The sequence below is a fragment of the Oncorhynchus mykiss genome, chromosome 13 (genome assembly GCF_057628025.1).
Source record: "Oncorhynchus mykiss isolate SJ-2025 chromosome 13, ASM5762802v1, whole genome shotgun sequence".
In the NCBI taxonomy this organism is placed as follows: domain Eukaryota; kingdom Metazoa; phylum Chordata; class Actinopteri; order Salmoniformes; family Salmonidae; genus Oncorhynchus; species Oncorhynchus mykiss.
In genome coordinates this window covers 54,909,962-54,934,745 of record NC_143034.1, presented here as the reverse complement: position 1 = coordinate 54,934,745, position 24,784 = coordinate 54,909,962, and the positions used below count along the sequence as shown (strand labels likewise).

At 44.0% G+C, this 24,784-nt stretch overlaps 1 protein-coding gene across 1 annotated transcript in view; it reads right to left on the bottom strand.

Moving 5' to 3' along the window:
• Positions 1–24,784, bottom strand: part of LOC110486558 (alpha-1,6-mannosylglycoprotein 6-beta-N-acetylglucosaminyltransferase B) — a 69,064-nt gene that overhangs the window by 17,228 nt on the left and 27,052 nt on the right. The window contains exons 7-9 of the mRNA XM_036941277.2: positions 24,221–24,385; positions 17,071–17,240; positions 5,170–5,301 (exon numbers count right to left, since the gene is read on the bottom strand). Coding sequence (XP_036797172.2) covers positions 5,170–5,301; positions 17,071–17,240; positions 24,221–24,385 — 467 coding nt within the window. The remainder of the gene's footprint in view (positions 1–5,169; positions 5,302–17,070; positions 17,241–24,220; positions 24,386–24,784) is intronic.

Sequence of the window (24,784 nt, the reverse complement as noted above, 5' to 3'; positions counted from 1 at the left end):
TCTACCCTACCTGGACTCACCTGCTCTGTCTACCCTACCTGCTCTGTCTACGCTACGTGCACTCACCTGCTCTGTCTACCCTACCTGCACTCACCTGCTCTGTCTACCCTGTCTGCTCTGTCTACGCTACCTGCACTCACCTGCTCTGTCTACCCTACCTGCTATGTCTACCCTACCTGCTCTGCCTACCCTACCTGCTCTGTCTGCCCTACCTGCTCTGTCTACCCTACCTGCTCTGTCTACCCTACCTGCTCTGTCTACCCTACCTGCTCTGTCTACCCTACCTAGACTGTCTCATTAAAAACGGTTGTTTCTCTTTCTCATAATTCAACAAGTGTGTCAACATAGCAGGATACCCTTGGATAAAAGGGTATCAACACAATTACACCTATCTAAACATACTTTACATTGTTTGCGAGTTCAGGCATAATCACTATAATCAGAGTTCATTTTCGGAAATTGCTTTCCTTTCAGCTTATCTCATTTGTAAAAATTAAACTGTATTAAATTATAACTTTTGTCAATACCACAAAAAAATGTACACCCATCAAAATAAAGTTATCGTCTCTTTCTTGTGATGTAAGTGTCGAGACGATACGTTCATTTCCAGAAAAAGCTTTAGTGTTCTTCTCGATTCAACTAACAGCCAATGTATCCCATTGAGCCCATTTCAGCCATTACCGGGGTGTGTTTGACATGTCTTTACAAACATTTCCGTTGTCGTAACGTTAACGGGGGAAAAATGACAGGTGCAAGCAAGAGTATGAACAGTCACAAAAAACAATCAGTCCACAGAGATTTATGTGAAAAGTGGATTTTGCACCCATCAAACACAGGAAATAGATGGCTGAAAAAAAAACAGATCCTCAGATGGGTGGGGCATGCACTTCCCTACTTTAGATTAGATGAAAAGGAAGAAAATAGGAAGGATAGGGAATGGAAGGATAGGGAAAGGAAAAGGAAGGATAGGGAAAGGAAGGATAGGGAAAGGAAGAGGAAGGATAGGGAAAGGAAGGATACGGAAAAGAAGAGGAAGGATAGGGAAAGGAAGGATAGGGAAAGGAAGAGGAAGGATAGGGAAAGGTTGAGGAAGGATAGGGAAAGGAAGGGGAAGGATAAGGAAAGGTTGAGGAAGGATATGGAAAAGAAGAGGAAGGATAGGGAAAGAAGAGGAAGGATATGGAAAGGAAGAGGAAGGATAGGGAAAGGAAGAGGAAGGATAGGGAAAGGAAGGGGAAGGATAAGGAAAGGTTGAGGAAGGATAGGGAAAAGAAGAGGAAGGATAGGGAAAGAAGAGGAAGGATATGGAAAGGAAGAGGAAGGATAGGGAAAGAAGAGGAAGGATATGGAAAGGAAGAGGAAGGATAGGGAAAGGAAGAGGAAGGATAGGGAAAGGAAGGGGAAGGATAAGGAAAGGTTGAGGAAGGATAGGGAAAGGAAGAGGAAGGATAGGGAAAGAAGAGGAAGGATATGGAAAGAAGAGGAAGGATATGGAAAGGAAGAGGAAGGATAGGGAAAGGAAGGGGAAGGATAAGGAAAGGTTGAGGAAGGATAGGGAAAGGAAGGGGAAGGATAAGGAAAGGTTGAGGAAGGATATGGAAAAGAAGAGGAAGGATAGGGAAAGAAGAGGAAGGATATGGAAAGGAAGAGGAAGGATAGGGAAAGGAAGAGGAAGGATAGGGAAAGGAAGGGGAAGGATAAGGAAAGGTTGAGGAAGGATAGGGAAAGGAAGAGGAAGGATAGGGAAAGAAGAGGAAGGATATGGAAAGAAGAGGAAGGATATGGAAAGGAAGAGGAAGGATAGGGAAAGGAAGAGGAAGGATAGGGAAAGAAGAGGAAGGATAGGGAATGGAAGCCATTTGAGAATACTGAGAGGGTGAGTCGAGCACGAAGCATTGTTTTATCTCCCAGCTTCATCAGCTCTGCATATCCAGACTGGTTGATTTATCAGTGTCCTGCATCTCTAAGCAGTCTGGGGACCTGCAGAGGAAATTAAAGTATTAGCCTGCTAGACTGGGACAGTTGATACACATCGGCTAATCAAGTGACCTTGGATTGACACCGATGGGAATCCATGGTGAATTATTTCAGCAGCATGTACTGCCTGGGCCGGGACTGAGGGCCTCGTAAAAGAGTCTTCTAGGACCTCAAAATAATCGCACTGTCTGATTTCTCCTGTGCCATCTATTCAAACATAATTCCACTGCTGCATAGATATCTGCCTGTAATGCAAAATGATCCACGAGGAAAACAATCATATTGGCATCTGGTCAGTCATCTTCATTAGGAGCTTCATTGTGTGATCGTAAACAATAGTGTGTGCACTACAAATATTGTGCTGTGTTTGCATGTCTGTCACAGGAGGCTGCTGAGGGGAGAACGGCTCATAATAATGGCCGGGAAAAGGAGCAGATGGAATGGCATCATACACCTGCTAACCATGTGTTTGATGTATTTGATACCATTCACTCATTGGGCTCCAGTCATTACCACGAGCCCGTCCTCCACAGTTAAGGTGCTACGAACCTCATGTGGTCTCTATAATAATATTAGTGTGTGTGTGCGTGTGTGTGCATGCGTGCGTGTAGAGGGATTTGCTCTGTTTCGATTTGCTCTGTACCACAAAGTTTGATCTGGCAGGCTAGCCACTTAGTTAGCCAACCAAATGCATAGCTAGAGCCCTGAGCTGTAGAAAATGTATTTGGCTCATCTTAGATAGTTAAACGTAGACTGAGTGAAATGATGTTGCCAAGAGCAGCATCGCAGATATTGCGATGAGTGAGATGCACGACTTCACTTTCACACAGTCACACAAAGCATCTGTGCATGTGCACAGGTTCGCCTCACACTTTTATCATGTGGTAGCCACGGGACAAAAACAGAGGAGAAGTTGAGACTCACGCTTCAAAGCTCTTAGTTGTCGTGGAAATTGACCACTATGCTGTATTCTTTCTGCATCTATGACATATTAATGTCTACCTTTAACTTATAACTTATAAGCAGTGGGGTAGCACCCCCCCCCCCCCCCCTCCCCCGAACTTTAGGGTGCACATGCAAGTGTGCTGATGTTTGAGTGCATGCATGTGTATAATGAGCTAAATGGAGATTGTGGAACAGGAAATTGAATATGCAGCTAGGGACAAAACAGACTGGAACACTACTACACAGTATAATGTAATATAACAGAACAGATTTATCACACCCCAGACATATTAGTTTCTCTCCAACCAAGAAATGGAAACATTATCATTTTCACAATCCTATCACTTAAAATTGTCCTGCAATAACTAGGACCAATAATTACATGTTTTATTTGCTTAGTCGACACTTTGCGGGCCTCTGGCAACTTCCTGTACATTGCAAAGTTCAAAATATATACAGATAACTCAGGGGCTTCAAAATTTCTCTAGGATAGTGGACGCAAGCGTCCCACTTGGCCAAAAACCAGGGATAATGCAGCACGGCAAATTCAAATAAAATTATATAAAAATCAAACTTTCATTAAATCACACATGTAAGATACTAAATTAAAGCTACTCTCGTTGTGAACCCAGACAACATGTCAGATTTTAAAAAGGCTTTTCGGAGAAAGCATAAGAAGCTATTATCTGATGATAGCACAACAGTAAACAAAGAGAGTAGCATATTTCAACCCTGTAGGCGCTACACAAAACGCAGAAATAAAATATAAATCATGCCTTACCTTTGACGAGATTCTTTTGTTGGCACTCCAATATGTCCCATAAACATCACAAATGGTCCTTTTGTTCGATTAATTCCGTCGATCTATATCCAAAATGTCCATTTATTTGGCGCTAATCCAGAAAAAAACAGCTTCCAATTTGCGCAATGTCACTACAAAATATTTCAAAAGTTACCTGTAAATTTTGCCAAAACTACAAACTACTTTTGTAATACAACTTTAGGTATTTTTAAACGTTAATAACCGATCAAATTGAAGACGGGTCTATCTGTGTTCAATACAGGAAGACAACAAACCAACACTACTTTTCAAGTGTTGCGCAACTCTCAACAGTGTTACCCAGTTCCTAGATGGCCGTACTTCTTCATTGCACAAAGGAATAACCTCAAACCTCAACCAAATTCCAAAGACTGGTGACATCCAGTGGAAGCGGTAGGAACTGCAAACAAGTCCCTAAGAAATATTGTTTCCCAATGAGAACTCACTGAACAGACAGAGACCTCAAAAAAAGAAATTCTGAATGGTTAGCCCTCTGGGTTTTGCCTGCTACATAAGTTCTGTTATACTCATGATTCAAGACATGATTCAAACAGTTTTAGAAACTTCAGAGTGTTTTCTATCCAAATCTACTAATATTATGCATATCTTATATTCTTGGCATGAGTAGCAGGAAGTTGAAATTGGGCAGGCTATTTATCCAAAAGTGAAAATGCTGCCCCCTGTACCTGCCATTTCTCCACTGTGCTACTTAGCATTTCTATCAGTCAATCTGGGACTCATTATTTACCCAATTGATCGCTGTGTGGGCTGCCCTCATGCAGATTCCCCCTGGAAGCCTATGGTGACTCACAGGGGACCAACCAGCTGACCAAATACCAGCCAATAAGGGCATCAGGCCAATAAGCCAATGAGTAACCAGCAACAAAGAAACACACCGAGTTTAACTTAGGCATCACATGGACAAGTCTGTTCCTCCTCCAGAAGAGATACATTCATATTTGGCAGTGATATGGTACATAGTACATTCCATGCCTACACTCACAGTAAGCACACACCCACAAACACACATACAGCTGCGGTCTTCTAAAGTGTCTAAAATAAGTAGACACTTAAAAAACCTTTGGTGTTCACACATGTATTTCTTTGATTTATAACTGCACAGGACCAAGAAGGAAAAAAATCTAAACTGAAATTGAAATTTTTCTCTTTGAGTAAAAAATTAAATGCCCTAGACTAAATTATAAAATATTCTAATTAATTTTGTTGGAGGCGAGTGATTCTCGTTTTTGTGTAATCTATCTCACCTGTGGTATGTTGCAGGTGCCTACAGGGTAAACATTGCCATTCAACCAGTTTTGAAAAGAGAAATCAGAACATTCTGCTCCATTGCACTGCATTGTAAAGTGCAAGGGTGCCAATATATTTGACCGCAACTGTATAGAAAAACATAGAAAAAACCCACTGACTTGTGCTTCCTCAGAGAGAGACCCATGTGCTGCCTCATCTGCTGCAGGCCATGGTAGTCCGTGTAGATGAGGTCAAAGGGCAGAGGTCCTGTCAGGGGGCAGCTTCCTCTTCCAGGGGGGACCCCAAGAAACCTGCACACACAGGGCACACACAGAAGCTCGGCTTAGATACAGCAAACACGTCACACCACAACTTAATCACTGTATGTACAGTACCAGTCAAAAGTTTGGACACACCTACTCATTCAAGGGTTTTTCTATATTTTTACTATTTTCTACATTGTAGTATAATAGTAAAGACATCACAACTATGAAATAGCACATATGGAATCATGTAGTAACCAAAAAAATTGTTAAACAAATCAAAATATATTTTATATTTGAGGTTCGTCAAAGTAGCCACCCTTGGCCTTGATGACAGCTTTGCACACTCTTGGCATGTGTTACTTCATAGGTTTGATGTCTTCACATTTATTCTACAATGTAGAAAATAGTCAAAAGAAAGAAAAACCCTTGAATGAGTAGGTGTCCAAACTTTTGACTGGTAATGTATGTCCACTCAATATGAGAGGAATGTATATTAACAATCTACACGGAGAATAACAACAGACTTGGAAAATAAATACATTGTAGGGAACTGGACAATGTGTAGTAAAACTGTATATCCACACAAAAAGACACTGTAAAAAGCAGCTGAAATACTATGTTGCTGTAAAAAGCAGCGGAAACACTGTTGCTGTAAAAAGCAGCGGAAATACTATGTTGCTGTAAAAAGCAGCTGAAATACTATGTTGCTGTAAAAAGCAGCGGAAATACTATGTTGCTGTAAAAAGCAGCGGAAATACTATGTTGCTGTAAAAAGCAGCGGAAACACTATGTTGCTGTAAAAAGCAGCGGAAATACTATGTTGCTGTAAAAAGCAGCGGAAACACTATGTTGCTGTAAAAAGCAGCGGAAACACTATGTTGCTGTAAAAAGCAGCGGAAATACTATGTTGCTGTAAAAAGCAGCGGAAATACTATGTTGCTGTAAAAAGCAGCGGAAACACTATGTTGCTGTAAAAAGCAGCGGAAACACTATGTTGCTGTAAAAAGCAGCGGAAACACTATGTTGCTGTAAAAAGCAGCGGAAATACTATGTTGCTGTAAAAAGCAGCGGAAACACTATGTTGCTGTAAAAAGCAGCGGAAACACTATGTTGCTGTAAAAAGCAGCGGAAACACTATGTTGCTGTAAAAAGCAGCGGAAATACTATGTTGCTGTAAAAAGCAGCGGAAATACTATGTTGCTGTAAAAAGCAGCGGAAATACTATGTTGCTGTAAAAAGCAGCGGAAATACTATGTTGCTGTAAAAAGCAGCGGAAACACTATGTTGCTGTAAAAAGCAGCGGAAATACTATGTTGCTGTAAAAAGCAGCGGAAATACTATGTTGCTGTAAAAAGCAGCTGACATACTCTGTTCCTGTAAAAAGCAGCTGACATACTCTGTTCCTGTAAAAAGAAGCTGACATACTATTTTGCTGTAAAAAGCTGAAATACCTTAATAATAGTAATTCTAATGCTCTGAAATGGCCTGGACGCTTCCATAAATGTTGTGTGCCATCTCCCATGTGGTGTGTGTGAGAGAGCGATGGGGAGCCCTAGCCGTCAGAGCTTCCAGCTCTTGTCACATCAACTAGATGTGTCTGGTTTAAGGGGAATGATATCAGAAGTCTGATAGGTGGAGGTGCAGAAATGGGTCAGAGAATGTTCCTAATTCAGCCATTGGTTTGCCACTCGCTCTATGTGCAATTAGTAGGGAAATTAAAGAAAAGGTGTATGTGTTGCCGTGAGCAATAAAACAAGCAATGCATCTCAGCTCACCTCAAGAAGCCTAAGCTCTTTAGACTTTCCGCACTAAAAACTGTATTGTCATGAAAACAATATTTTGCTTGCCAAAATGCAAACAAACACATTTGAATTTATTTCCCTTTGTAAACAATTCTCTACACCAGCCACCTGGCTCTGAAAAACACCTGCAGTCTTTGTAAAACGGCCAAAGGGTTTGTAAATAAATGTTTCAAAACAGAGGGTGGACCCTGCCTGTTATTCACATATTCTGATGTCTGTCACCACAATATTACCTGACTCTCTCATATGAGTGACTCACTCTCAATAACCATCGATGTTGTTGATTATTTAGCCATATCAGTGACCCACAATCACCCCAGAGAAAATACAGATAGGCAGGCAGTATGTACAGGGATCTCTAAACACTTGATTTACCATATCATTGCTGTCCGTAATGCATGGCTGAGTAGGGAGAAGCTTCCAAATGACACCCTGTGGAAGAGGTAGTGAGGCATTGGAATGAAAATGACAGCTATCTGCCTCCTATCCAGACTTTTATCTCTCGAGCTGTCGGAAATTAACACAATTCTGCAGCTACCACTTATGCTAATGACCGTAACACCAAGAATTGGAGTCCAGGAAATTGGCCACTCGTTACAATTTCCAGAAATAGCTGGTGACTGACTGACTGTGAAACAGTCTAAGTTTTGCTATTCAGCGAAGGAGACACAAATCAAACCCCACACACACTGACATTAGTCAGGCATACAAGGTAAACATTTGCAGGTCTTGATTAATTCCTCCGGATTCCACTTTACAGAGTGGCTAGGTTTCTAATGTTGGAGTGTTCTTCAGATGCAGGGAGATTGCCCTAGTCAGCAGCCAGAGTAATTGCTTCCCTTTGCTAGAGCCAAAGTTTCAGGAGGCTGTCAGACACAAAATGGCCCCTGCAATCAAACGGTTTTCAGCTGAATTATGTCTGCCTCTAAATTATACGATTTTTTTGCGATTGCACAGCAGACGGGACTATTGTCAACACATTGCCTTTTTAAAGGGAGATGGACAGCCTCTGTGGGAGAGGAAATGTAATTGCAGGGGGAGACAGGGAGAGCAGTTCTGTAAATGACATGGTATAAGCAGAGGTAGAGATAATGGTAGCTAAAAGATGAGATGTTATCCACCTCAAAATTCTATGTAACTTTATTTTTATACTACCAAACTAGTTGAGTTTGTTGAATAGTTGAATTTGACCCAGATCTGGTCCATACAGCACAACACATTTGTCCATAATGTGCATTCTGCACACAAAATCTTGTTAACATATTAACCTGATTGCACAGTTTCCAGGCTAAGTTGTATAGATCTATGTAGATGAAGGATGACAGTGTTTGTGTGGTTGATTTAGATGCTTTGCCCTGTGGTCTTCTGAATGTGTTCGTGCTCACAGCTGTTCTAGCGGGGCTTTGCGATAACAGCAGAAAGGCTTAGACTGCTACTGTATAAATAGTGTGAATAAACAGACAAACAGTCACACACACACACACCTGCAAATAAAAGCTATCGATTTTGCTTTTGTTTGCTCAACTGATTTAGTTGGAATTGCAAACGGGTGGAAACAGGCACGGTAGAATGTTCCTCTGCAGTAGATTTGATAATGAGCAGAGAGTCTTTGTCAGCCGTCACTGCTTTAGACTAGAGCTTCATCAGTCAATTGTATAAAGGCTTACAAAAACAAAAAGGGGTCTTCACTCAAGAGTGGATTCAATTCTCTTTGCCTGCACCTCACTCAAAAATAGATTGCACTAGTCAAGCCACTTGTATGGAGGTATACCTGTGTGTGCATCCAAACACAAGCCTTGTACACTTCACCTGACTGAAATTAATCTGATTGCAGTGTGGGCCTGCATAGTAACCCGAAGACCTACAGTAAAATCATACCCTGTGTCTGGAATTCAAATAACTCAACTTGGACAGTTTGCATTTTTGTCGGGTAGTGTCATGTTTTACTATTGGAAATGAACACGTCAGGCTTAATTTCAAGCATGACTGCTCCTAAATGGGGTGATTTGCCCCTACTGTGGCAAACTTTCACTCCCAAAATGGCATTGGCTGCCTCACCTTTCTGTGTGTGTGTGTGTGTGTGTGTGTGTGTTCTGTATTTTATTAAGGACAGATACACTGTAGCAAAGTCAGAATGGTCAATCTAATACACCCCCACAAGGGAAGTGAAGGAGCTGCGAGACATTCTCTCACCTTGAAAAGCTAGAGAAGTAATTTAACCTCACCATGGCTCAAGCAGTGGCATACCTACCTTCCCTGGGGGCAACAGTAGATTTAACAATATACAGCTTTCTATTCTATTTTATATTATGACACATGTAGTGTATCTGACAGCAACACACTGTTCTAAATATTGTGGCTTCACCTGTGCCTTGTGCCTTGTGTCATGTAAAAATCTTCCCTGCGTGAAAAACTTCCCAATCGTTCTGATTGTGACATCAGGTTGTAAAATTCCATACAGCGTGAAAATGTTCCCAGTTTAAGAATTAAAAGGCTGAGCTCGTTCGGATGTCTCTCTAAGACACCCATGACACCTTGCAGCAGTTCAGACAGGTGGAACTCATCTAACCCACTGAAAAGAGGCATTTATAACCTTGAATATCACATTTAATTTAATTGTATTAGTGCTTCGTAAACAACAGGTGTGGACAACAGTGAAATGCTTACCTTCCCAACAACGCAGAGAGAAAGAAAATAGTGAAATAATAGAAAAGTTAAACACGTAATAATAATAGAGATTCTGTCATCTGTGGATCTGTTGGTGCGTTATCCAAATTAGAGTAGATCCAAGGTGTCTGGGATGATGGTGTTGATGTGAGCCATGACCAGCCAAGCATTTCATGGCTACAGATGTGAGTGCTAAGGGCGATAGTCATTTAGACAGGTTACCTTGGGGTTCTTGGGCACAGATATGGTGGTCTGATTGAAACATGTATGTATTACAGACTGGGTCAGAGAGTGGCTGAAATGTCAGTGAAGACACTTGCCAACTGGTCAGCACATGCTCTGAGTATGCATCCTGGTAATCCTTTTGGCCCTGCGGCCTTGTGAATGTTAACCTATTTAAAGGTCTTACTCACGTTGGCTACAGAGAGAGTGATCACACTGTCGTCCGGAACAGCTGGTGCTCTCATGCATGGTTCAGTGTTGCTTGCCTCGAAGCAAGCATAGAAGACATTTAGCTCGTCTGGTAGACTCATGTCACAGAGCAGCTCGTGGCTGGGTTTCCCTTTGTACTCCATTATAGTTTGCAAGCCCTGCCACATCCGACAAGCATCAGAGCCTATTCGATCTTATTCGATCTGTTGTATTGACGCATTTCCTGTTTGATGGTTCATCGGCGGGCGTAGCGGGATTTCTTGCGTCCGGATTAGTGTCCCTCTTCTGGTTGGGATATGTCTACGTACATACGGTCACTGTGGGGACGTCGTTGTGCACTTATTAATGAAGTCGGTGACTGATGTGGTAAACTTCTCAATGCCAACGGATAAATCCCGGAACATACTCCATCCAGTCTGTGCTAGCAAAACAGTCCTGTAGCTTAGCAGCAGCTTCACCGACCACTTCCATATTGAGCGCATCACTGGTACTTACTGTTTGAGTTTTTATTTAAAGCATGAATACGAAGGATAGAGTTGTGGTCAGATTAGCCAAATGGAGGGTGAGGGAGAGCTTTGTATGTGTTTCTGTGTGTGGAGTAAAGGTGATCTAGAGTTGTTTTGCTTCTAGTTGCACAAGTGACATGCTGGTAGAAATTAGGTAAGAGGGATTTCAGTTTTCCTGCATTAAAATCACTGGCTACTAGGAGCACTGCTTCTGGATTAGCATTTTCTTGTTTGCTTATAGCCGTTTACAGCTTGTGAAGTGTGGTCTTAATGCCAGCATTGGTTTGATGTGGTAAATAGACAGCTACAAAAAATGTAGGTGAAAACTCTTGAGATAGAGTTTATAGCTTATCATGAGGTATTCTTACTCAGGCGAGCAGATTCCTTAATATTACAGATCGCACGCCAACTAACGAAGAGACACGCACTTCCCCCTTTGAGCTTACCCGACACTGCCGTTCTGTCCTGCCGATGCATAGAAAACAGCTAGATGTATATTGTCCATGTCCTAGTTCAACCACAACTCAGAGAAAGACAGAATATTACAGTTCTTCAGGTCCCGTTGAAAGTATAGTCTGAAACAGAACTCATCCAGTTTGTTCTCCAGCGATTGTACGTCCGCCAATAAAACTGAGTTACGGTATTTATTAGAACATATAAAAAATTATTTAAGGGATAGATCAGATAAAAATGTGGTGTGATAATGTGAGAACAAATGTTTAATAATTACAAAGTGCCTTATGTGACCCCATGAGGCAGTATTGCACACAAATGCACTAAATCTGCTGTGTTCAGGGCTTTACTTGGATATATGCAAATCCCTGCAAACTTGGAGAGAACAGGGGGATTACATTTGCAGTTATGGAGCTGAAAATGAGCAGCAGTTGAATAAGAAGCAACACATGCACACACGTGCACACAAACAAACACACACACACACACACACACTGAGTCTGACGCACACACTAGAGGAAAGACATCTGGGGCTGACTGTCCTGCTGTGAGTTCGGCAGGAGTGGGAGAGAGAAGGAGCGGAAGAAGAGGGGAGGATGGACTGGCACCCCATGAGAAAAGAACCAGCTACATGCACCAGGCCATCTTGGTGTATCCCACTGAGTGGACTGGCCACCTGCACCGTGCTGCCAGATATCAGAGAGAGAACCTTATACTGTAGCTGAGCAGAAGTCAGGCGGTGAGGAGAATTGGCCGTGGCAGATGCCGTGCCACATTCACAGGAAGGAGGCAGGGGTGGGGCCATGGGGTGCAGAGGGCTCAGTGTGGAAGAAAAGAAACAGGCAGAGAGAGGGTAGTGGCAGTGTGGAGACCTGCTTGGCAGAGCAGAGCCAGGCATGGTAATGAGCCAGTTGAGAGAGTTGGGCATAAGAGACTGAGACGCTGCCTCCGTCAACAACAAAAGCACAGCTTCCTCTTAATGTGGAACACCCACTCGTTATGCTATTTCCACACTTTTGTTCACTGATTGCTTATTGTTAGTGTTGAATGTCGACCGCCCACTTTTTGGCTCTGTACAGTCAGCCCTGTGAGTCAAAATCTCAATGTGGAGAAGATTGACTGGAGCTAGCAGACACTACTGCAGCTACTGTGAACTGTGTTTGGGATCTCCTGCTCCATGTCGACTGCAGGATGTATACAGTATACAACAGCTGTTCATATTTGGTCCTATTTTCAAAATACAGGGTGTGTCCAATTAAATGTCACAATGTTCAAGTGGAACAAATCAAAGAGAAATGTTACAATGTAAATATTTTCAAAGAGCAATGTTACAATGTAAACAATGTATTTACCAGATCTTGCTGTGAGATGTTACCCCACTCTTCCACCAAGGCACCTGCAAGTTCCCGGACATTTCTGGGGGGAATGGCCTTAGCCCTCACCCTCCGATCCAACTTGTCCCAGACGTGCTCAATGGGATTGAAATCCGGGCTCTTCTCTGGCCATGGCAGAACACTGACATTCCTGTCTTGCAGGAAATCACACACAGAACGAGCAGTATGGCTGGTGGCATTGTCATGCTGGAGGGTCATGTCAGGATGAGCCTGCAGGAAGGGTACCACATGAGGGAGGAGGATATCTTCCCTGTAACGCACATCATTGAGATTGCCTGAAATGACAACAAGCTCAGTCCGATGATGCTGTGACACACAACCCCAGACCATGACGGACCCTCCACCTCCAAATCAATCCCACTCCAGAGTACAGGCCTCAGTGTAATGCCTCCTTGCAGCATGCCTAAGGCACGTTCATGCAGATGAGCAGGGACCCTGGACATCTGGACATTTATTTTGGTGTTTTTCAGAGTCAGTAGAAAGGCCTCTTTAGTGTCCTATGTTTTCATAACTGTGACCTTAATTGCCTACCGTCTGTAAGCTGTCTGTCTTAACGACCGTTCCACAGGTGCATGTTGATTAATTCTTTATGGTTCATTGAAGCATGGGAAACAGTGTTTAAACCCTTTACAATTAATATCTGTGAAGTTATTTGGATTTATATGAATTCTCTTTGAAAGACAGGGTCCTGAAAAAGGGACGTTTCTTTTTTTGCCGAGTTTACAATACAGCATATAGTAGAGGAAACTAGCAGCGATTGCAATATCTTGCATCCATATGTTGTTTACTGTAGCGATTCAAACTGCATGAAAACTGACATGCAACACTGTCAAAAACACACCATGTAGTCCTTTGGTCTCATTTAGGCATCACGCTACGACTCTTGGATGAAGTCGAATCCCTCTCAAGTCACATCAAGTCACATGATTCTATCATGTTATCGTGCCGTGACCCAAATGCTTTGATCACTGCGAACGATAAAAATCTGCCCTCAACTCTGATTCTGTAAAAGTGCTGCGCACTGCAACATATTGTAAACACACAGCAGTCTATTTTTAACAGGGATGCTTTAGATTGGCTTTTCAAAGCTGAGAAACAAAAGCACATCGTTGGAAAGGCTGGAGGGTGAGAGAGCGCAGTAGCACTTGCAGGCACACACAGCAGCCCCCATTCTGGAAGCCTAATGGGGGCCTAAATCAGCCTAAATCAGCCTCAACGGGTGATTTGATAAGGGTAAAACGACAGGGAGAGTTATGTTTCTTAGTGCCTCCTTCCCATACACATAGTGGCTGTGCTCTTATCGATGCTATCTCTGATTCCAGATCAGTTTGACCCCACACGTCATTTATTGCACGGTTCTATGATGCTTCTGATTGGACTCGTGCTGAGGGTTCAAATGAAGCATGTTCCTCATATTGTGGAATCACCCCCTCCCTTTCCCTTTCTCTCCTAGTGGTCTCAGAGGGTGGAGGACAGAGTCTGTGTTGGTGGAGACATACAGAGCTGCTGTATGAGGGGGGTTCTCAATATTCTCCTGGCCCTGTCGTCACTGCAGAGCCAGCCAGCCAGCTCTGTCAGGCTGTTATCCCCTCCCTTTCTGCTCCTCGGGTGTTGATAAGCCATGCTCTGGTGCTGGCTAATTACTCACGTCGCACTGGGAGGAACAGGGGGGAGATCCCCTAGAGGAAGTGACAGCTGTCTGCACTGCTTGGCTAACCGCCGCCGGGCACCTTTAAGCACATGTGATGCTGTTCCCGACAAATATGATGTCACAACCACTGAGGCTCCCCCTTCAATTAACCTCACCTCCCTTGACAGAGACTGGAGCCTCATCACTTCCTCCCATCCCCACTCTCAGCCTAGTGACTCATCTGCCCGTCAAGGCAACACAGCAGAGGAAGAGGGTGACCAATAATGGGATGTTTCCATGTTTTAAATGTTAGTCATTTAGCAGACACTCTTATCCAGAGTGACTTACAGTGGTGAGGGCATACAGTATATTTTCATACTGTGACATAGAAAAACACACTGCACCATCCCCAACTACTACCACAACGTGACCAACCGCAACAGAAAAATGGGCTTACATTAATCATGAAAATTTACAGATGGAACAGACCTTGGAGAATGACTTTTCCAGCTGTTTTTCTGTGCGAAGGCGGACTTGATGAATCTGTCTGCATGCAGAGGAGCGTCCTCCTCTCTGTCCAAAATATCACTCAAAATATACCGAAGCAGCTTAGTTAAGCATCTGCAAGCGACGTGAGCCAGAAGCTTAAACCGAGAAAACAGACCCTCAGCTGAAGTAGCGAGTGGAACGGAGACGTCTGAATAAAAAAGATTGTATGAAAAAAAGAGAGCCAGAGGACTAGTCCATAAAGCTGGCAGGGGAAGTGACAAATGAGAAATAATTACAACCACTCAAGCAAACTGCTTGGTTTCATCCAAACCACCAGGTACTGTAGCTACTACTAATCTATATCTCACTTAGAGTAGTAGTAGCTACAGTATCTGGTGGTTTGGATGAAACCAAGCAATTCATGATCTGCAAAACATCAATACCAACCATCGTCCTCTCATAACAGCCGATGCAGACCATGGGATATTAGGATGACATGTTTCCCAGGCTGAGTGGGAGAGATAGGAGGATGAAATCTAAATAGATACAACCCTGGGGGAATCTGTGGGAATGCACCCCATATAGCAATCTGTCAACTTGAGAGAGAGAGAGAGAAGGGGGGGGGGGGGGGTAGAGATGGAGAGAAATGTCAGATTTTCCTATTCATTAATGGTCCTGGAAAGGAATTTATTGGACATTCAGCATCTCTTCTATTGGCCAATTTGAGAAGATAGGATCATAAAAAGAGTGGGAAATGTACTGCGTCTCTTTTCTCTGTGAGAAAAAGGGGGAAATGGTCTGTCTGATAAATCCAATAGGCTCCAATTTCAACCTTCTATTATATTTTCTCTAAGGCTGCACATTACATTTCCTGACAAATAGAGAGCTGCATGGGCCTTACAGTAGACCATCACATTCACATATACCAATAAACAAACACACTAGAACACACACACACACACACACACACCATTTCAACCTTTGGAAACAGAGCCTAACTTGGCTTTAGCACAGCTCCAATTTGTTTCTGATTGACAATTACTGTCAGTCTCATGCGGTTTCATCAACATTCACAAGACACATTCCCTGTGGTGACTGAATGCAGTAATTCAATACTCCATGACACCAATTAGTGAGGTAAATAATAGCGTGGGCAGAAGAGGCAGAATCCCATCCGCTCTCACTGATCTCCAGTCTACCCTAATCAAAGCCGCTTTCTTCAAAACTCCAATTTGAGATCACAGGGAAGCTCTAAGTCTTCAGTGCAGCTCTAACTCGGACGCTTCCCCACAGTGAGGAATATATGTTCAATAACAGAAGCCACACCATATGCTGCTGCCTGTCCAATTTCTCTCAGCCTCACGTCTGCACTGGCAGGAATCGACAATATCCAATATCTCCAGTCCGACTTAAACACTGCAATTTAGACCAGGCCGGGTGAAACTGGGAAAGGGTAAAAGATAAAAGGAGAAGCAGGGACTGGGTCCTCCAAGACGTTTATGGCATTTACTCCCAGATTGATCCATCTGCTCTCTTAACTCCAGCAGTCACACCTGGCCGACTTGAAAATCAATAGCGTTATCTTTTCAGATGGATAAATAAAGCCTTGGTTAGACCGGATGTTGCTCTGTGGCCCAGCCAGCCACTGCTATCAGTCTGGGGTCAGTGAGCTAGGAGAGGAACACATAAACGCTGTCAGTCTGGGGTCAGTGAGCTGGGAGAGGAACACATAAACGTTGTCTGTCAGGGTCAGTGAGCTGGGAGAGGAACACATAAACGCTGTCTGTCTGGGGTCAGTGAGCTGGGAGAAGAACACATAAACGCTGTCTGTCTGGGGTCAGTGAGCTGGGAGAGGAACACATAAACGCTGTCTGTCTGGGGTCAGTGAGCTGGGAGAGGAACACATAAACGCTGTCTGTCTGGCTGGAACTCCAGTCCACAGGGAGGCAGGAGGCTTATCAGGGTGAGACCAAACACACTGTGTGGGAATGAACCCTAAGATGGGCTGCCTTATACATGGTTACACATCACCTAAAAAGGTAAGACGGTATAAATAGAGATGTGTTTATAAGATATGTATGACATGAGTGCCAGAGAATTAAGCTTGTTTGTTCATCCAAATGTGTGTGCAAAAAAACATCTCAAAGTGGGAAAAATATGATGATGTCACAACAAGTCACATGACTCTCAATAAATATATGTCACAGGACTAGAGCATTCGTGAGGGGATTAAGAATTGACAGAACAGTTCGAATTGCCACAGTAAGGTTCTCCCTGGAGCTATCCATGGTGCTGAAAAAGTCCTCTCTCATGCATGACTTTATATACTCTGAGCCAGAGGAAGAAGTTCTGAACCACTAGACGCAGTCTGAATACTGTGATAGGTCCCATCCTTACATATAGATATAGACATAGATAGAACATGACATCATCTGACTCACCCCTGCAGCTCCTTGAGCGAGACAGAGATCTTGAGGTTGTGGCCCAGGACGTGCAGGGCTGTGAGGATGTCGGCCCACTGGACCATCTCCCCCAGAGGACCTCCCTTCAGGACCTTGGGGCTGAACACGTCCCCTGACTCCTCTGTCAGGAAGCCTACGTGCACCAGGATCTGAGAAGAAAAAAAATAAGTTTGAGGGGTTGCAACCATAGGATTGAAGAGTTTCCAGTCTAATTCTGATGAGCTCCCAACTAATAGGACTGATCCATGGTTCTTATCCATAGCTATCTCTATTAGCTTCATTCATGTCTGTACATCTCAGGTCCCCCACAAACCACTGGTCTTGGAATAGAGATGAATTGCAACAAACTGAATATTTATGCTAAAAAGACAGGAAGAGTAGTAATGCAAGCCATGAAACATTCGTCTCCAAGCAAATCTTGGAAAACACAATTTTTGAATCTGAATAGCGATTGACCTGCTGAAGATAATTAATATGCCTAATGGTACAATACTGTTTTAATTGCTGATGAGAGAGGATGGGACTTCCAGCCTGTTAACTGTGTAATGAAATCAGACTGTGTGATTTCTCAACAGACGGCAGCCTTTAATTCTTCCCCAGTTACTTTAGACTCGCAAAACTTTCTCATCTTACTTCTAAAGAGTAAAGTAGCTAACCACTCCGGGGTTCGTGCTCCAAACTAGTTTAACCATTCTCACTAAAGACGGGAGAAAACGAAGGACACAGTGAAGGCAGCCAACACAGACCCATTGAATATTGCACAATGCAGAGAAATTGCTAGAGGACAAGATGACTGCACAGTGCATACTCAATACAAAGAGGGAAATCGATGACAATCAATTGCGATTTATTGCTCTGCTTTTGTTAAGAGTGGACGCAACACAAATGTCTCGCCATGACCAGACAGAAGTACCTCAACAGGCCCCTTGCATCTATGATGCCAGTGAATCCTCATGTCACTGTAGTGCCATGGTACTCATGCCAGCCACACAATACTTGTCACATCACCATAACTACATGAAATAATTCATTTTCAAATGACTACAAAAGGAATTGGAAGTTTAAAAAGTTGTCTACAGCAATTTTGCCTTTGTGAAAGCACAGTTCAGTGTAGAGAGAAAAAGACAGAGAAAAATCAAGGTTGCAGACAGAGAAGAGAGAGACAGGTGGGGTAGACGGCTGCTGTCTAGTTCCACTCCTCCGTGAAGTCTCCCTTCAACGAGTCTATTTCCATCGGCAGATTATCGTTCTCTCATCTGCGTTTTCACAACAGCGCAGCAGTTCCTCCTCGTCTGTTTTCTACACACTGTTCTGTTCTGTCAGAGACGCTGCAGCCCAGCCCAGAGGGGCCAGTTAATGGACAGAAACTATTACTGTTGAACACACCGTTAAAAAAAGAACAAAGAGACTCTTATTTTTGGAGGCTGATCAAGGAACAGGCTTGGGAAGGATGCTGTGTGTTGACAACGCTGGTGCTGGCTTATCCAAGCTAATAGTTCTCTAAAGAGAGACTGATGAAAAGAAGAATCCTATTTATATATGTTCTGAAAGCATCTCTTGGCCAAAGACCAGACTGGCCTGCTTTCCCAAAGCAAAGCAAACACCTATCAATCACTGCGTCTCAAGTTCACTCAGGTGTTTGAAGTTATGAGCCTCTTTTTAACTAGAGAAGGATTAAAGGAGTGGGGTTTGCACAAATAGAATGCTCGGAGTGGTAAACTCAAAGAATACTGCAGTCAATCTACACATTTTCCAGCCATGGTTTTGTGCATAATTCAAGCTTCAAGTTTTTGTACAGTGAAATGCCTTTCTTGCAAGCTCCAAATACAACAATGTAGTAATCAATATCAATGTAGCACTAAAAATAACAAGGTAGAACAGAAACCCATGAGAAATAAAAATAGGAAGAACACAGTTTATAAAGGGTCAGTTCCATATTTCCGATGTGCAGGGATACTGGTAGATATAGAGGTACGGTGACTAGACATCAGGATGATAGACAGAGTAGCAGCAGCGCAAATTAAGATTGTATGTGAGTGTGTGTGCTTGTTGTGTGTGTGTGTGTGTTGGAGTATCAGTGTGCGTGAGTGTGTAGAGCCCTGTGAGTGTGCATAGGTGTCAGTCTTGATGCCCCGGTACCGCTTGCCGTGCAGATGCAGAGAGAACAGTCTATGGCTTGGTTGGCTGGAGTCTTTAATGATATTCCGAGCCTTCTTTTCATACTGCCTGATATAGAGGTTCTGGATGGCAGGGAGCTCGGCCCCAGTGATGTACTGGGCTATCCGAATCACCCTCTGTAGCGCCATGGCATAGAGGGCGGTGCTGTTTCCATACCACCTTACCTCTGATGCAGCTAGTCAAGATGCTCTCAATGGTGCAGCTGTAGAACGTTTTGCGGATCTTTCATGAGGGCCCATGCCAAACCTTTTCAACCTCCTCCCTTCTCTCAGCACATATCCAAGCTGCAGGCTAAGGTTAAATCTAGACTTGGTTTCCTCTATCGTTATCGCTCCTCGTTCACCCCAGCTGCCAAACTAACCCTGATTCAGATGACCATGCTACCCATGATAGATTACGGAGATGTAATTTATAGATTGGCAGGTAAGGGTGTTCTCGAGCAGCTAGATGTTCTTCGGCCATCAGATTTGCCACCAATGCTCCTTATAGGACACATCACTGCACTCTATACTCCTCTGTAAACTGGTCATCTCTGTATACCTGTCACAAGACCCACTGGTTGAAGCTTATTTATAAAACCCTGTTAGGCCTCACTCCCCCCTATCTGAGATACCTACTGCAACCCTCATCCTCCACATACAACACCGTTCTGCCAGTCACATTCTGTTAAAGGTCCCCAAAGCACACACATCCCTGGGTTGCTCCTCTTTTCAGGTCGCTGCAGCCAGTGACTGGAAAGAGCTGCAACAAGCACTCAAACTGGAAGGTTTTATCTCAATCTCTACATTCAAAGACTAAATCATGGACACTCTGACACTTGTGGCTGCATCGTCTTCTTTGCCTAACAAAGTTTGTGCTGCTACTATGCTGTGCTGCTACTATGTTGTGCTGCTACTATGTTGTGCTGCTACTATGTTGTGCTGCTACTATGTTGTGCTGCTACTATGTTGTGCTGCTACTATGCTGTGCTGCTACTATGCTGTGCTGCTACTATGTTGTGCTGCTACTATGCTGTGCTGCTACTATGTTGTGCTGCTACTATGTTGTGCTGCTACTATGCTGTGCTGCTACTATGTTGTGCTGCTACTATGCTGTGCTGCTACTATGTTGTGCTGCTACTATGTTGTGCTGCTACTATGTTGTGCTGCTACTATGTTGTGCTGCTACTATGCTGTGCTGCTACTATGCTGTGCTGCTACTATGCTGTGCTGCTACTATGTTGTGCTGCTACTATGTTGTGCTGCTACTATGCTGTGCTGCTACTATGTTGTGCTGCTACTATGTTGTGCTGCTACTATGTTGTGCTGCTACTATGTTGTGCTGCTACTATGTTGTGCTGCTACTATGTGTGTGCTGCTACTATGTTGTGCTGCTACTATGTTGTGCTGCTACTATGTTGTGCTGCTACTATGCTGTGCTGCTACTATGTTGTGCTGCTACTATGCTGTGCTGCTACTATGTTGTGCTGCTACTATGCTGTGCTGCTACTATGTTGTGCTGCTACTATGCTGTGCTGCTACTATGTTGTGCTGCTACTATGCTGTGCTGCTACTATGTTGTGCTGCTACTATGCTGTGCTGCTACTATGCTGTGCTGCTACTATGTTGTGCTGCTACTATGCTGTGCTGCTACTATGCTGTGCTGCTACTATGTTGTGCTGCTACTATGCTGTGCTGCTAATATGCTGTGCTGCTACTATGTTGTGCTGCTACTATGCTGTGCTGCTACTATGTTGTGCTGCTACTATGCTGTGCTGCTACTATGTTGTGCTGCTACTATGCTGTGCTGCTACTATGCTGTGCTGCGACTATGTTGTGCTGCTACTATGCTGTGCTGCTACTATGTTGTGCTGCTACTATGCTGTGCTGCTACTATGTTGTGCTGCTACTATGTTGTGCTGCTACTATGCTGTGCTGCTACTATGTTGTGCTGCTACTATGTTGTGCTGCTACTATGTTGTGCTGCTGCAATGTTGTTGCTATGTTGTGTTGTCATGTTTTTTTTTTACCTTTATTTAACTAGGCAAGTCAGTTAAGAAAAAATCTTATTTACAATGACAGTCTACCAGGGAACAGTCGGTTAACTACCTTGTTCAGGAGCAGAACAACATATTTTTTACATTGTCAGCTCGGGGATTCGATCCAGCAACCTTTTGGGTACTGGCCCAACGCTCTAACCACTAGGCTACCTGCCACCCCTGCTGTGTTGTTGTTGTATTACCATGTTGTGTTGTCATGTTGTCACCATGTTGTGTTGCTATCATGTTGTGTTGTCATGTCGTGTTGCTACCATGTTGTGTTGTCACCATGTTGTGTTGTTGTGTTGTTACCATGTGTTGTGGTATTGTTACCATGTTGTGATGTCATGTTGTGTTGTTTCCATGTTGTCATGTTGCATTTTTACCATGTTGTGTTGTCATGTTGTGTTGTTACCATGTTGTTGTTACCATGTTGTGTTGTCATGTTGTGTTGCTACCATGTTGTGTTGTCATGTTGTGTTGCTACCATGTTGTGTTGTCATGTTGTGTTGCTACCATGTTGTGTTGTCATGTTGTGTTGCTACCATGTGTTGTCACCATGTTGTGTTGTCATGTTCTGTTGCTGCCATGTTGTGTTGTCTTAGGTCTCTCTTTATGTAGTGTTGTGGTGTCTCTCTTGTCGTGATGTGTGTTTTGTCCCCGCAGGAGGCCTTTTGCCTCTTGGTAATCCATCATTGTAAATAAGAATTTGTTCTTAATTGACTTGCCTAGTTAAATAAAGATTCAATAAAAATATGTAAATAAAAGTTGGAAGAGGCAATGTTGTGCCTTCTTCACGGCTGTGCATGTGTGAATGGACCATTTTAAAGTCCTTAGTGAGTTGGACACAGAGGAATCTGAAGCTCTCGACCCGCTACACTGCAGCCCCATCGATGTGTTGATCAGCTCCTTGGTCTTACTGTCGTTGAGGCAGAGATTGTTGTCCCGGCAACACACTGCCAGGTCACTGACCTCCTCACTGTAGGCTGTCTCATCGTCGCCAGTGATCAGGCCTACCAGCGTTGTGTCGTCAGCAAACTTGATGATTGTGTTGGAGTAGTGCACGGCCACGCAGTCGTGGGTGAACAGGTAGTACAGGAAGGGACTAAGCACATACCAGTGTGGGGCCCCATGTTGACGGTCAGCATAGCAGTGTGAATGTGTAGGGAAGTGTTCAGTCCCAGCGTCCTTAGCTTGGTGACAAACTTTTAGTGGACAGTGTTGAACGCTGAGCTGTAGTCAGTGAACAGCATTCACACGTAGGCATTCCTCTTATCTCGGTGGGTGAGGGCAGTGTGGAGTGCAATTGAGATTAAGTTGTCTTTGGATCTGTTGGGGCAGTATGCAAATTGGGGTGGATCTATGGTGTCTGGGATGATGGAGTTGATGTGTGCCATAATTAGCCTTTCAAACCACTTCAGGGTGGTAGTCACTATGGCTTGAAGCTTTAGAGTTATTGGGAACAGGAACGAGGATAGTGAAAATGCCTGCCAGCTGATCTGCGCATGCTCTGAGAACATGCTCTTGAGTACTGTCTGGCCCCGCGTCCTTGAGAGTGTTGACCTGATTAAAGATCTTACTCACGTTGGCCTCGGAGAGCGAGAAAACCCAGTTCTCTGGGTTGGTGGGGGCCCTCGCGCATGAAACGATGTTATGGTCGAAGCGTGCATAAAATGCATTGAGTTCGTCTGGAAGAGAGGCATCGTTGGACAGAGAGCGTCTTCCTTTGTAATCCGTAATGGACTGTAGGTCGGAGCCTGTATAGTATTATTCCACCTTATACCTTATCGTCCTTTTGATATTTTGCGTAGAGGGACTTCTTGTACTTGTTCCTTTCCTCAGCCGTAGCCTCAGGGTTGTAGCCGTAGCCTCAGGGTTGTAGCCGTAGCCTCAGGGTTGTAGCCGTAGCCTCAGGGTTGTAGCCGTAGCCTCAGGGTTGTAGCCGTAGCCTCAGGGTTGTAGCCGTAGCCTCAGGGTTGTAGCCGTAGCCTCAGGGTTGTAGCCGTAGCCTCAGGGTTGTAGCCGTAGCCTCAGGGTTGTAGCCGTAGCCTCAGGGTTGTAGCCGTAGCCTCAGGGTTGTAGCCGTAGCCTCTGCGATAGCCCTGTGTGCGGTATCCTTTGTCCCCCATCCTTTCTCTTAGCGCCAACCTCCGTGTTAATCCAGGGCTTTTGTTTGGGGAAGCAGCGACCCTTCACTACGGGGACAACGTCGCCGATGCATTTCCTTATGAAGCCGGTGACGGAGGTGGTTAGCTTGTCAATCTAATGTTATTCACTTCACTGTGAAAGGAAAATCAGCACAGGTACTGTTTAATCCATCTAGTGCACTGCAGACAAGCACAGGCATGTGCACACACACATGCCAATATTATTCTGAGGTTGATTTATAACCGTTTATGACATTACGAAAAGGTTTTTGACACAAAGGGCAGGCTTGGGGAGATTCTACAGTCATTGTAATTTCATCAGTGATGGTAAAGCAGTGTTCCTGTATTCAGGCTCCTCCACCACTCTGAGAATGTCCCTGTAAAAGGTTAGGCTGGTTAAAGAGCCCTAAAGACAATAAATCCCAGGCCTGCTCTCCTGATAACGGCTGGTCAGTCTCCTCCTTACAAATCTACTCCTCTCAGCCATTCACAGTAACACCACTCACAGCAAATGGGTCCGTAATCGCTAGTGGAGAAAAACGTCACCACTGTAATGTTCATGAAGGCCACCTCGTCTTGATCCGTCTTTTGTCAACCTTCCATCTTTTTGTCAGTGTCTCGGCCTATTCTTTCGGGAATCAAATATAGCAAACCAAAATGGGCACCTACCTGCACAACATATTACTGGCCTGCACTGTCATGGGAAGAGATGAGTGAACTGTCAACCTTTTGACTCATAGCAGACACACAGAAACTCTCTCTCTCTCCACAGTCACCACACACTCACCCTCTTCTGCTCCCTCCATTGACTCCTCAAACGGTCATTTAGCCTGCGTGCAGCCGAGGCCCACTGTGCAGCCAGCCTGCGCATCCTTCTCTTCATGAAACTCAGAGACTCCTTCCCCGTACCCACCTGCTCCAGGAGGGCCCCGATGTCTGACCGGAATGCCGCCTGGAGGACAGGAAAAGGAACATCTACATTTTTTTCCTCCCCTTACTATGTTAATCACTTTGAGCACCTAGAAAAAGCTATATATAAGTCCAATACATTAAACACTTAATTAATACATTAACACCTCCCCAAACCTGTACAAAACAGCCACATGGTAACCACCAAAATCCAGCAGCCCTACTTGGAGTTGAGTAGAGATGGGTGTTATACGAGTACAGCTCTCCCTGTCATACCCATTCCCCCTGTAGGCAAGGCTCTCAGATAGTGTTGCCTGAGGGACTCCTGCCTCATGCTCATAAACAGGCTGCCTTCATTTCTCTCTGCGTGTTTCCCAGCCCTTTTTAATCGCTGGATCACAGTGCAATCTGAGCAGCCAAGTGCTAATCAATGTTGTAACTG